This window comes from Pomacea canaliculata, linkage group LG14, assembly GCF_003073045.1.
Source record: "Pomacea canaliculata isolate SZHN2017 linkage group LG14, ASM307304v1, whole genome shotgun sequence".
NCBI lineage: Eukaryota > Metazoa > Mollusca > Gastropoda > Architaenioglossa > Ampullariidae > Pomacea > Pomacea canaliculata.
In genome coordinates this window covers 17,641,867-17,656,028 of record NC_037603.1, presented here as the reverse complement: position 1 = coordinate 17,656,028, position 14,162 = coordinate 17,641,867, and the positions used below count along the sequence as shown (strand labels likewise).

At 38.2% G+C, this 14,162-nt stretch overlaps 1 protein-coding gene and 1 non-coding gene across 2 annotated transcripts; both read right to left on the bottom strand.

Moving 5' to 3' along the window:
* Positions 1 to 3,174: 3,174 nt before the first annotated feature.
* Positions 3,175 to 3,272, bottom strand: Trnar-ccu. The gene is made up of 2 exons: positions 3,236 to 3,272; positions 3,175 to 3,210 (listed from the first exon to the last, which is right to left on the bottom strand). It is a non-coding gene; the product is annotated as a tRNA-Arg (tRNA).
* Positions 3,273 to 6,008: 2,736 nt separating this feature from the next.
* On the bottom strand, positions 6,009 to 14,159 carry LOC112555396 (dnaJ homolog subfamily C member 3-like). The gene is made up of 11 exons (XM_025223766.1): positions 13,963 to 14,159; positions 12,822 to 12,932; positions 12,142 to 12,266; positions 11,711 to 11,785; positions 11,241 to 11,384; positions 10,555 to 10,736; positions 9,719 to 9,944; positions 9,363 to 9,483; positions 8,877 to 9,009; positions 8,410 to 8,555; positions 6,009 to 8,042 (listed from the first exon to the last, which is right to left on the bottom strand). The coding sequence occupies exons 1-11, from the start codon at positions 14,126 to 14,128 to the stop codon at positions 7,891 to 7,893; spliced, it is 1,581 nt and encodes a 526-aa protein (XP_025079551.1). The 5' UTR covers positions 14,129 to 14,159; the 3' UTR covers positions 6,009 to 7,890.
* Between the last annotated feature and the right edge of the window lie 3 nt (positions 14,160 to 14,162).

Genomic DNA, 14,162 nt, shown 5'->3' with positions numbered 1-14,162 from the left:
CAGCGATTGGTTGACCATGGCACGTGGGAGAACAAGTGCGCTTGCGTAGTACATCTGTTCTCGGTTCAGAGGTCACCATTTTCACTTCTCCATATCAGTTAAATTGTTAAGTCTTTAAAGACATTAACAGTGCCTCTGGAAATCTCACACGTGCACGATATAGCTTAATAAATTTATCTGAAAACTTGCGCTGATTAATACTAAATATATATGCAATCAGAGATGTATGATTTGCAGTAAATGGTGTTCGTCTTACAGGGCCGTGCTTACTACTGAGGGGCAGGCAGAGGAGGCATTAATATGGTAACTAGGCTCCGAATGATTTCCTAAGCCTCGGGCCCCGCGGGGGCTAAGAACGGGCCTGAGTGGCCGCATGCATGAAAAAGAGGCATGCGAATTTGTATAACAGTGAGCAGACTGGTAAAATTTCTTATGTGGCATCCAAAACTGCATTTTAACACCACGAAAACACATCAGTGATCATGGCATCATTTTCGAGCACCTGTGACTTTCGGTCTCTTTTGCACTCTTTTGAACTGATTATACGTTTCTGTGCATTTTTATTGAAGGAATCACATCTTCCTCTCCGACCTTAAAATATACGGAGTACCTTGAGGGCTTAGATCTTGACCGTCTTTTTATTCCTCCCCCTTCACTTCGTGGTCTCGCCATCTATACCTATATATTGAACTTGCAACATACCAATTCCAACAGGTCTGCACCACCCACCGCAAACAGTGCCTGGGTGTCCACCAACTAGACCTGATGAAAGGGATTTGGTGTACCCGGCTGCGAAGCGGGCCTGGCCTTGGTCAGTGGATTTTTTCCTTCTTTTCTTTTAAGGAAAAGTTGACGGAACATTCCTCACTCTGGGGATTTGTTTTCTATGGTATCCTACAAGTTTGATCCTTTACAGCAGGGGTGGGCAATTAATTTTCCCAAGGGGCCGCATGAGAAATAGGGATGGTTTTAGAGGGCCGGACTAATATAGTTAACTCAGTTTTACCCAATACTGTATATATATATAGTAAATATACTATCCCTTAGCCAGCGTGGCAACTTCGCAGGGTCCGTGGTGGCTCTTGGCGGCCCTGCCACCAATAAACTGAAAAATGATGACTGCAAACTGAGATCATTCTAGGCCTCTACAATTAGAGTGGAAATGGATGTCATCGTCTACTTTTACTTTCTCTATATAACTATCTCTTGTTCCCAGACCTTCTGGTGTTGTTGACCCATCATTGCCTCACAAATCTCACATTAATGCCTTTTTGCGTCCATTTTTCTTTACCTTCGCAGGATCAGTCACAAAAAGGATTTGTCTGGATTTATGTTGTCCCTGCTGGATTCGAACTCACATTGATTACACGATTTGCTACAGTAGTACCGATGTCTTGCAGGGCCAACCCATTCGACCATGCATCAATTCGACTCGACTACCGCCCAGTCGATTCGCCCCTACCACCACCACCGCCCCCTATGATACCCACACGAAATACATGAATTTTGATGAATTTTTCTTTATTGGCATTAGTTAGCTGGCTCATATACACACTCGTGTGTGTGAAGACGCCGATTTTAAACGTCAAAGGAAAGTGTAGCTTCCATTTGCACATAGATAAATATGTCAACGATTTTCTTTAAGGTCGTCTCAACAAACCAGGTCACAAACAGCTTTCGTTCTTCACACATCACAGTCAAATCAATAAATCGACGACACCTATGGTGTGAATACGAACTCAAGGGAACTTTATAACTTACCGTTTGTGTGTGTGTGTGTGTGAAAAAGTCGTCGGCACGTTTGTCAGTGAAATGTTAGGATTGTGACCATAGGACAAAGTCTTTCAGTTTCAAGCAATAACATATATTGCTGTCAATCTGTTCGTGTTTCTGAGATTCTTAGCAGATATTTAATAAAATTAGCGATCCGACAATCATTTTGGTTTTTACTCACAACTTTAGTCGTATACTAGACAAAAGCGACTATCTCGGTGATCAAAGTTTCCCCAGTTTGAGGACAAAATACCATCACGATCTTCAGCATGAATTCAGTTGGCATTAATTTTTTATTTTTCGTCGGCGAAGACACAGTTCATGCATTGAAACTCACAAAACTCACAAAACATGCAAACAACAACACACAGAAGGCCAGTATTATCATGTGTATCTCCTGAAACCTTTATTCATCCATTGATGTACCTTCATGTTAAACCTAGGAAAAATAAAGATGTTGTGAGCAATCTAAGTTCGACTATATACCAAAGTCGAACTTTTGTCAAAAGCTCAGATGAGATCGACACCCTTCCCAAATTCGTCAGGAGCAGTCAAACCAGTCAATCTCCTACAGTGAAGTAAAAGCCCTCAACAAGGGGGCACACCAAAAGTCGGTGGAAAACCAAGACAATTCGTCATATGACAACCAGATGTTAAATTTAAAAAACCATCAGCAGAGCATCATATTTCGTCTGCGCACTGGACACTACCGACTGTGTTTACACATGTATTGTCTCAGGCTGTCATGCACTGTAAACTGTTCATGCACGGACGTGTATACCAGATCGCGATATAGGCCTTTGTGTTTTATATCAGTTTTCCTCACTATACACAGCTGTGGCCTCAGGGAGCCACGTTTGCTGGGGTACCAAATTAAAAATCGAAAATATAGCCTATTTCATATTAACAAAACTAAAAGTCTGTCAAATATGCTCTTTGAACTTCTTAAATCTTAAGAATCGTAAGTCTGCCCCCGTCTTTCTTGTGTGAACCCGACTTCAAATGAATATTATTTGATAATAGTCTACAAGTCCATGTCCTCTAGCTGTTAGGTGAAGGTCCACTGGATACTGGTGTTGTTGTTGTCTTGGTTCGTGTTGTGCATAATCCAGTCTATGACTATCCGGAAGATTGTTGGTGATAATATGCAGCCCTCTCTTGCTGTCTGTTGAGATTCGTGTCTTTCAGCTGTTGACTCGGTCTTGTCATGACTGCCCAACCTTACTTCTCTGCCCACCTCTTCACTTTCGCCATCCAGCTTTTATTTACCTCTACACCGCCCTCTCTTGAAAAACCAGTATTTAGCAGTATCATTAGACTCACGCCTGCCTGGCGACGTCGCCAAACTGTATCAGCGAGCAGTGTTTTGTGCAGTACCAAGTGACAAAATGAAAGAAAAAGCACCTCCGACGGGACTCGAACCCGCAATCCCCGGCTAGCGCACCATATTATCATGAGTGTGTAGGAGGCCGATGCCTTATCCATTAGGCCACGGAGGCAACTGCTGAAGCTGGGGAAATTTTGTTATATATCCTTTAATTTCTATATGTTCTTCTATCGATAGTGTAACATTTCAAGGTAGTTAGATCGGCAACAAAACCCTTCAACGCTCAGCACTCTCGTATATGCGTGTACCTTTATGACAATAGTATAGTACTAAGTTGACGAGAAATGCATCACTTTAAACATAACTTTGCTGACATGAACGACTGTCAGCCGCGGACCACCTGACTTATGCCCACGGACCACACTTTGAGAACCACCGCTGTAAACAGTAGGGTAAGAACCATGGTGACAGGAGGCACGTACGTTCACTAAAGAGGGCGGGGCGGAGAATGTGAACATCGTTCACAGCAAACATGGAGTTTGCTTCCTTCCCTTCCAAAGCCCCGCATCTTTTATACCAGTGGTAAGTGCAATGTGCAATACAGTATTTAAGAAAGTACAGTACATGTATAAGTGTTGTGAATTTTTGTGTACGAATGGTGTCTTGTGTGCGTCATTTGCTCAAAGTCCCTGAAGCAGAAAAAAACCGTCGTATATAAGAGAAAAGCAGTTGTTTTCAAGAATGACAAATTAAATGAGCGGGAAAACAACGTCTCTGTCCATCTTCCTTATAACTCTCCTAGTGACATTCTTCTGAACTTGTGCCTCATCGATTTGATTCCCCTACAAATCTCTTCATCCTTATCTGCGGGGATTCGTCGAGCGTTGTGTTGTGTGGTCAATACGTCGTGCGTGTGCAAGGTAAGTGTATGTTCGTTCTGTTGCAGCAGGTATACGCAGGTAAGTGGGGCTGAAGATAAGGCATGTATTTGTTTATAAAATTTAAAAAAAAAGCATGTAAACAAATAAAAATACTGTTACAAAACAAAGTGTAGTGTATCTGAGCTTTTCCTGCAGAAGAAAACATATTTGAGACAGCATTCTCAAGGCAAGAGGGCGCGATGTAAGAAAAGTCTTTTTACATTTTGACTAAGGACGTGCGCTATCGGTTGCCTACTCTCCATGCTTTACATGTGTTGACGTCATAGCTCGTGGTCTCGAGTGCCACCAGCTGACGGTCTACCGTATGAAGGCAGAGATCTCATGACCTTTGGTAGAGTTCCCTAAAAAGCACGACGGCAACGGGCCTCTTCTCGTAAAACCGGAAAGCTGTACGGGTCTTTACAATATTCAGTCCATCGATTGAGTACAGCAGTGCTTCTGAGGAGATGACTGACGTCTTGATGAGGGTCTTCACTAGTTGTTAGGTCTTTTAGATGTCGCCTTGTGCTATTCCCTCTCTGTAGTCTAGCAATGACCATCCCCAGCTGCCTCTCTCCTTTCTTGATGTCACAATCCAATTCTTTGTACTTGGGAAGCTGCTTTCGGGTTGCTATTTCCATCATCAAAGCCCCATTTCGGTTACAGCAATCTAGAATGTCGTTCTTGATCCAGGATTTCTTCTTTTGTCCCCCTGGCACTGCATGGGCTGTTGATATCTTTAATGTTGCCAGCGAGGATATCTACATCACAATCCACCAAGTTCAGTGCAACGAATTTATCTTTGATAAGTTTGGGTTGGCACTAGAGCGTTTCATCTGAGATGCGATCTCTCACACACACAGAGACACACTGCAAACCAATTCATTTAATGTCATCAACAAGTATAAACAATGTATCATTGCACATGCAATAGATTTAAATTTCTCTTAGTAAGTTTCATCACATTCCACTGTTTTGTGGATTGTCACACTAGCAAACAGCTCATAAGAACATTTTGCACCTTACACATCTGAATATGCAGAAGGACTGAGAAGACACACACATAATGACAAAATACAGGCATCAACCATGAACATGAGACCTCCAAAATGATCTGCATCTTATTCTATTGTAATGCTGCTTAGCAGCACCTGAACATGGGCTAATTCCGCCAACAGAGAAAGCATATTACATTGTGAGGTTAACATGGCCCATCCTTTGCAAAGTACTGACCATAGTTAATTACATTCAAACATCAGTAGATTCATACAGCAATTTTCATCTCTGATTTAAGAGAATGTGTTGAACTGGTTGACTGAAATGTACTCTACTTAATCCTTACCCATTTCATTTCAGACAAAAGAAACATGCAACCCAGCTTACACACCAGCACAATGCATACAAGCTTGCATACTCAACTTCACATGCATTCACACATTTACAAAGGTATCCTCAAAATTCAGTAGACACAAAAATAGATATAAGTTTTTTTTCTGTCATTAAACACTATTTAGCCCAAAGAAATTTTATGTCACATATTAGTTTAAGACTTCAGCAAACAGCACAGAGAATGAAGCACAAAAAAGCCTCATCAGTCTGAATAGCTATAATAAAATATTTAAAATTACACTGTATAAACATCTAAAACTGGCTGATCTTCGATTGCTCTGCAGAAATTTTTCTTTTTCTTAATCCATGCTACTCCATAAGCCAGGGGTGTCAAACTCAATTACACAGGGGGCCAAATCTCCCATCATACACAAGGTGGCAGACCGAAGGTTATTATTAAGTCCAATAACTTTTTACTGAACAGTAGAAAACTAAACTTTTTGTTATTAATGTGTAAACAAAATCATACATTAAAACAAAATTAAAGTAATAACAAACCAAGGCTTAGCAGTTTTTCTTCTTAATTTACTTTGTCAGAAGTGGACGCTTGACATCTTTTCTTGGCAACAAGTTCGTTTATGTTTGGAGTAAGTTTCTGTGTTGTGGAGATTCTCAGGATGGACTGCAAGTGTACATCAGTAAGACAACTCCTGTGTGATGTTTTGTTGATCTTCATCACAGAGAAAGTTGCTCACACAAATATGTGCTGCCAAACATGCTCAAGAGTCGAGCCACATGTAGACGAAGCTGGGGCATCGTTTGTGGGAGGGAATGAGTGAACTGTGCAGGCCCCACACAGTCTTACTTTGCCTTCAGTGACTCATTACACTGCAGTTCTAGGAGTACCATCTGCAAATGCATTGGTACAGTTTCCACGTCGATGGAAAATGGGTTGTGAAAGAGTTGGAAATTGTTTTTCTGCTCCTCAAAGTCACTGAAACTGCGTTTAAACTCAGCACGAAGTGAGTTCAGTTTTTCAGGAAATGTGCATTTGGGAACACTTGGCGCTGACTTTGTCCATCACTGTTTTGCAGCAAGGAAAGTGAAACAAGTTGATTTGGTTCATTTGTGTTTCCCATAAGAACAACATCATTTGAAATGCCTTCACTGCATCATGCATGTCCGTTATCAAGTGGCCCAGTCCTTGGAGCTGCAGGTTCAAGGTGCTGAGATGAGTGGTTATGTCACACAGAAATGCCAACTTACATTTCCACTTTTCATCCTGCAAGACAGTGGAGTCTTTTCCTCTGCTGTCCATGAACTGACAGATTTCCCCAATCAGCTGAAAAACTCGAGTGAGAACTTTGACCCGACTTAGCTACCGGACTTCTGTGTGATACTACCTGCCGCCCCACTGTGAATCTATTTCCTGCACAAAGGACTGAACCAGGAAGGGATTGAACCCTTTGGCTCTGATGAAGTTGACAGTTTGTGTTACAGTGCTCATTACATGCTCCATGTTGAGGACTTGAGCACACAACGATTCTTGGTGCATTATGCAGAGATATGCTATCAACTCCCCATTACAATTTTCTTGGATATGTGACCGCATCCTTGCAACTAGTCCACTATGTGGGCCGCACATCGCTGGCGCTCCATCTGTTGTAAATGCAACAAGTTTATCCCATCCCTTCAGGTCAGTAACAGGAGCGGTGGTAACTTGACCAGTGCGCTGTTGGTGGTCTATACAAACTTTAATAAACTCATCCCATTGCTTGCTGTGCTCGACGTGAACTTTTCTGTTGTTTGCCTTCTAATTGTCGCCAGGCCATTAACAATGGTTAACTAAAATTCTTTCGCGGGCCAGGTAAAATTTCATGGTGGACCAGGTGTTTGACACCCCTGCGCATAAGCACTGAATTCCTTGGGTTCAAAACATTAAATAGGAGTCCTGAATTTTGATATTAAAATCCAAATCTGCATTTTACAATCAACTTGCAATCCATAATCATTTCACTCAGTACGACTTTTCATTTCTGCTTACAAGAGAGAACTCAAATCTAGAAAAGTACTGACTCTGACAGCAACATATACTAGAAAAAAAAAAATGGTGTGAAGATTTAAAGCTGACAGAAATATCATTTCCTTACTATTTTACTTAATAAAAAATGTGGGCCTAATAATGTTTAAAAATCAGATTGCTTTTATGTAAAGAACTTTACAATATCCACATGGAAGAATTATGGTGAAGGATTGATGTAATATACACAAGAGGCTCACTCACATGTGACATAATAAAATTCATTTATAGAAGCACTTTGCTATTAAATGTGTAGATTAAACTAAAGGAAAAAAGTAAATATCTAACACAAATGCTTTCAGTCTAGTTCACTTACTAGTTGGTTAGTTGAGTTTTAAGCAGTGCCAGCAGCTAAGGCCAGATCACAGCGAGTAGTTCACTTGCTGAAATAATTGTGCCTATAAATAAATACTACTACAGATGTTCTTAGTCATGAAGTAACAGGATTCATGCCATTTTAATTAGTTGAAGTTAAATTTGAAGTTAAATCCACCGCCTGAACCAAATGGATTAAATCCCTGGAAGAAGAACGGATGGCCATGAGGTCCACCTCCACCCTGCTGCTGTTCTGGATCTAAGGGATCTTCTCCCATGTCATACCGCTTGCGCATCTCTACAACAAAAAAATAAGAAGATTCATAACTGATAATGTTTCGAAGTGCCCTAATTGTGTTAGCTTGGTTTACAGCATGTGTTGCTGTTTATATAAATGTTATAAAAAAAATGATAAACTTGTTTGTAATATAAATTATGTATAAAGCAATCAGCTAGAATTCTTCGTTTTACTTGGTAAACTTCCTCAATATTTATGCATGTATAAAGTGGAATAAGTGTGAAAATGTTTATGTCAAAATAATTCAACTGCAAAAACATTTTTTAGGACCAAAGATAAAAAATAATAATAAAAAAATTATGCACACAGCAAATGGATCAACCTTTGATGTAAAATATGACAAGTGTGCTTGAAAAAGTTAACATACCTGGATCTGTAAGAACCTCCTTGGCTGCTGCAATGTCCATAAACATTTTTTGAGCCTTTTCTTTATCATCTCCCTCATGCTTATCTGGATGCCACAAAACAGCCAACTTACGGTAGGCCTTTAATATTTCTTTTTTTCTTGCTGTCCTGAAATGAGAAAAAAATAGCTTCTTTTTAAAAAAAGTAATACAGGAAGATCTGGGAAAGACTTAAAGGATGTTAGTTTCACTTGAAGAGGATGCAAAAATGCTGCAAGCACACAGCAAGATACCAATACAGCACTGAGTGGGATAAGGGTCTCATAAAGGGCGCACTTTTCTTCTACCATAGGACTGGGTTGAGCTCCAACAAAATACCAGTTCCCAAATTCTGAACAAATAGCAATAACACTTGTCTGTTCAAGAGATAAGAGCAGGCTACTACTTAGGAGTGTATGTGCTTTACAAATTTTGCATTTATTATTATTACCTTTTGACACCTAAAATCTTGTAGTAATCTCTCTTCTTTGCTTGTTTCTGTAGTTTCTGTACCTTGCTGAGGCCTTCCCGAACTCTTCTGGAATCTGGATCAATTTCGTTGGCTCTCTGATAGTCACTTAAAGCTGTCAAAGAAACAAAACCAGAAAAACACAATAAAACAAATAAGTTCAAGAATCATAGAAATTTTGGTCAATTTCTGTTTACATCTAGGTAAGTTTGTTAAAGCCAAATTTTATTCATACCTCATAATTGCACCCAGAAATCTTACAACAGCTGGAAAGTCTGGCCTTTTACATTAGATTTATAACATAACTTTTTTTCAACCAACACTCAACCGAACCAAATAACTGGGAGGGGCTCAACATCATGTCATCTGCAAAATCTCAAAGAAAGAATTGACAATAAACTACCATGCAAAAGCTTTTTTCCCTTTGGTGGGATGGGGTGTGGGGGTGGTACATTAAAAACAGCTTACCTTTATCATAATCTTCATCTGCTATATGTGCTTCTGCTCTGTCTATTAAAGCATCAAGATTTTCTGAATCTCGTTGTAGAACATTGTTGCAAGCATTTAATGCCTCTTTTACACTGCCCAGCTGAAACAAATCAAGACATTTTGTTTCTCCACACACTCATAAAAAGATAATTAACAATGAAGAAGTGATGAACAAGAAAATATAAAATTTAATGGTCTTTAAAGTGTATGGAAGTTTGAGTTTTGGGTGGTTGTGGGGTAGGGTAATTATTTATAAGCTGTGATGTATGTAATGTATACTTTGTTGACTTGACAGATATATGCTGTCAGAATTTTCACCCCACTATCAACCATACCTTTGAGTAGCAATGACACATGAAGGATAAAGCTCTGAGACTATAAGAATCTATGTTTGATTCTGTTTGGAGGATCTGTTGACTCTTCTCCACACATTCTTCATACTGTCCATTATTTCGCATTTCGTTGGCTAAAGACAACTGTTTCGCCAACTTTTTCACTTTTTTATAATGGGCAAAACATTCCTTATGGTCTGGATCCAGTTTAAGGCACTCACGGATCTGTCTGCAGAATCAAGAGAATAGTGGTCACAGAAATGCATTAAAAGGTATATTTTAATGTAAATGAGGGAAATTATTCCTACCAGCACAGAAATTAAATATATTAATCAAATGGACAATAGCAAATTTCAGCTAAGGAGACAAACTCTTACGAGTCCATTTTTTTGCGATCTGCAGTGTGGACTGCAACTAAATCAATATAATCAGACACAAAAATCAAGGCCCAATATTTATATATACTTGTTGCTAATTGCATTAAGCAGCTAAAATGACTGTAAAATTATATAAAAAAAAAAAAAAAACAAAAAAAAAAAACACCAAAAGCATCAAACCCACATCACCATGACGGAACCAGAGGTTGTCTACTATAGCACGATAATACTTCCTCAAACAACATTATTACAAGGTCTTTGGTGCATGAGATTTTGATCCACCATAATGTCTATAAAAATCCAATAAGTATGCGAACACAAATGAATCATGCCCAAAACAAGGCATTAAAAAGAGGCTCTATGTCAAGCTGCAGCAATTGGTTGAGGTTTATGCCATGTCAGCAACTAAGCAAACTGCCAGGACATTAAGAAAGAAATGCGATTCACACAAGGAATCCTTACAAGAGAGAATCTTCTTCTTCTCCCATTTGGTAGTGGAGGAGACTTAGCCGCAGATATCCTTTTGTATTGTCTGGTATAAGTTTGACTGTTGTTCTCAGCTCTCCTGTTGCTTTAAAGAGCTCTCCTACTGCAATATAGCTGTCTGCTCGCATCTCTCGTAGTTCTGAAGCCCATGGACAATACTGTAAAAGACAGGACGAGATTTATCTTATACACATTATCAACCTCTCTCTGGGTAAAGTACAGATTTAATATAAGCCAAATATGAGCGGGACAAATGCCGGAAAAAATATAGTTCTGACCTCATCCCACACACAAGGGATATCAATTTGATATTTTACTAATGGAGGGGATATATCAGCTCATAAGTTTGAAATATGATAAGGAACTAAGCCTAGTCATTTGAGAAATGCTTATTAACCAACTGAGATCTACCAGCTATCATGCCTATCAACAAAAGCTGACCACATAAACACAAGAAAACAAAAAGTGAAGACTTCCAACAGATCTTTCCTGGCACAAATTGGGGTGAAAAAAAGCAAATGCTTGAATGTTTTTAAACTTTACTAAAAAAATTTGGAAGTCATCTTTATCCCACAACATTTTTAGTGAATGATGGAAGAATGTTATCTAACACTGACAGTTTCCTAAAACTCAAATAAAATGATGGACAACAAAAATGATACCTCGACAACACGTCCTAATATTTCGATGACCTCTCCATAATGGCCTGATCTAAACAAGAGTTTGGCATTGTCAATCTCTTGCTGAAGTGGATAGATTAAATTGGATTTCTCCAGTGCCTCCACATTTGCTGGTTCTTGCCGCACCTGTATTAAAAGTATCCAACCAGTAAAACTATTAGCCTTTAAATACCTTGAAGACAAAAAATGTTTAATGTTAAATGTTCGCATCTGCATAAGTGAGACAAAGTCATTACCTCATCAAATGTTCATAATGCAAGAGTCATTAGTTTCAAATGAGCACAAGGAATAAATGTAAAATATGTTTGACAGCTACATTACACAGAGTTATTCATTAAAGGATAAGACAAATACCAGTTTATTCATATAAATCTCATCAATACCCACATTTATTACTACTATTTCTTAATTAGTGTCATGATTTGTAATGTATGACAAATATATAAACTAACAGCTTCCTGAAAGTCTTCTAGTGCTTCTTTAAGGTTTCCCTGTTTCAGCAGTATATTGCCCCTCTGCACACGAGCCTGTAGATAAAAATGTACATAGTGTATAAAACACAGATTCCAGGTATCTGCAGTATACAAACACTTGTGTATTATCATCATCTTACAACACATCTTTCATAAATCTTGCATATAGGTTTATAATGCTTACAACATAGTTTCCATATACATTTACAAGTAATTCTACAAACTAAGCAATTCAAAAGCATGTCTTTTCTTGTGTGGATCTGCTCAAGCACTTTCTTATGTTCTAACAATGAAAGTTATAGAAACTTAGGATAGCAATTTTATATCCAAATCTATGAAAATTTTAATCAGAATATATATTCTGCTGGTTTTGTGCATAAAAATATATTTACGACCCTTAAAATACCTACAGCAGTGAATTCTGGACGAAGCTCCAATACTTTATTTAGATCAGGAAGGGCTGACCGAGGCTTGCCCAGTGCTAAGTATACTGTAGCTCTTTTAAAGTAGGTCAGATAGTTCTTGGGATCACCATCTGAAATAAACATGATTCTATTTATCAACTTACAGCTTAAACACAAATTTACATTATTAGGGCAAACTCATGTTTTAAAAAATCCTTTTAAGAATATATAGTTATCACATAATATTTGCAAGTGTATTCAAATTTTAAATTTAATGACAGCAGGAAAGTGATCAATATCTCAGACTCTCATACATCTCTAAAGAAAATCATTCTCCTTATGCTCAACATATTGCCTACAAATTAAACCAGCTTTTAAATTTATAATTTATTTTTGTGCGGTTTCTTAAATATCTTAAAGTCTTTCTTTTCAACATGTCTAGAACATAAACTAACTGCCAAAGGTACAATTTTAATATTGGCAACATAGAAATGACATGCTCATATGACATAATCTGAGTAATCTTTAAGTCACTAGATTTACAAAACGTTTAAAAATAACTTTCTCATAGTACAGTTCACAACTAATTCAAATTTTAACTGTTTCACCAGCTTGTTGGGTTTTTTTTTTTTTTTTTTTGCACATTTCAAAATTCTTCAGTTCAGTTTGAATTTGAGGTAACTTACCTACTGCAGCATGGTAATGAGAAAGGGCATCTGCCAGCTGTCCAGCTGCAAGCAATTTTTTTCCCATTTCTAGATGCTGCTCAACTTCACTCTGGTCTGCTCCAACCCCAGCTGTTAACAACAGAAAGATTAAGCTGGTAAACATAAGTGTAAGAGGTCTCTCAAAGACAGGTTCCTTAAAAACTTTAAAAATTAGCATTAAGCCAGGTTCTTTACCCCATGTATTACTCTAAGCATCTGTTTCACTGATACGTGCACTAAATACAGCTATTTTAACAAACTATCAGGTCATCCCATAGAAGTCCCAGCAATATCTGACTATCCTACCCATAAAGACCTGAAAAGCAAACAACTTCTAATAAGTACTTGCATGTATGTTTATGTGTTATGGGGATGTTTATGTATGATGGTGCATTTGATGATTATCCTAAAAAGGTGTGCTCATGCATTTATAAATTTTATGTAAAATGCTTTCAACCCAGTTTTGGTTCTGTGAAAAAGGCTCTGCATAAATGCACTGTATTATCACTATTATTAAAGCTGCCACAGAATCAAACTTCTTGTTTGGTTGGACCATCTCCAACAGCTGACATTAACAGGTCGTCAAAAGTCAGGAGTTATACATAGCATTGTGCAAACCAGCATTTTAAGCTTAACACTTAACACATTCATAATATACTGACTGCCAATGAAGCAAATTTAAAATATGGCACATACTGATACTGTTTTTGTTGATTCCAACATTAGAAGTGCACTAAATCCTCTGTTGTTGATAGCATAAGACAGTACAACAATGATCAGATTGGAGAAAAAAGTCTAGTGTTTCCTTTAATTTCCCTATCAGGCAAATCATAAATAGTAAATATTTAAATGTATTGTATTCAGAAATCTTATTTTACTTTTCATCAGGACTTCGTCGAGCACGAACATAGCTGACACAGATAGTCCTCACTAAAGTTGAGAATGAAAAGAATCTTCGTCTTATCACCTATAACATTTTACGGTAATGTCCACATCACATTACAAAATACTGACGCTGATTTAAACATCAAGAATTGGTAGCTAAGCAATCATACTTTGATGATGACGACTAAACTATTTCTAGTAATGTTTGGTGATCAATTTAAACAAAATAATTTACCATCAAAACAGTAGATGTCCAAAGTCAGTAAAAATAGCCATAAGGACCGCATGGCTTGGCTCCAGTCAGCTGTGAATGATAATCTCATGCTTTCAAGTTTTACCGTCAGCACATTGCTTACAAATGAAGTCGTATCCTTTCCTTTGCACACCTGCAACACCACCATATCGTGGTCATAATAGATTGGCTAAAGTTGTACT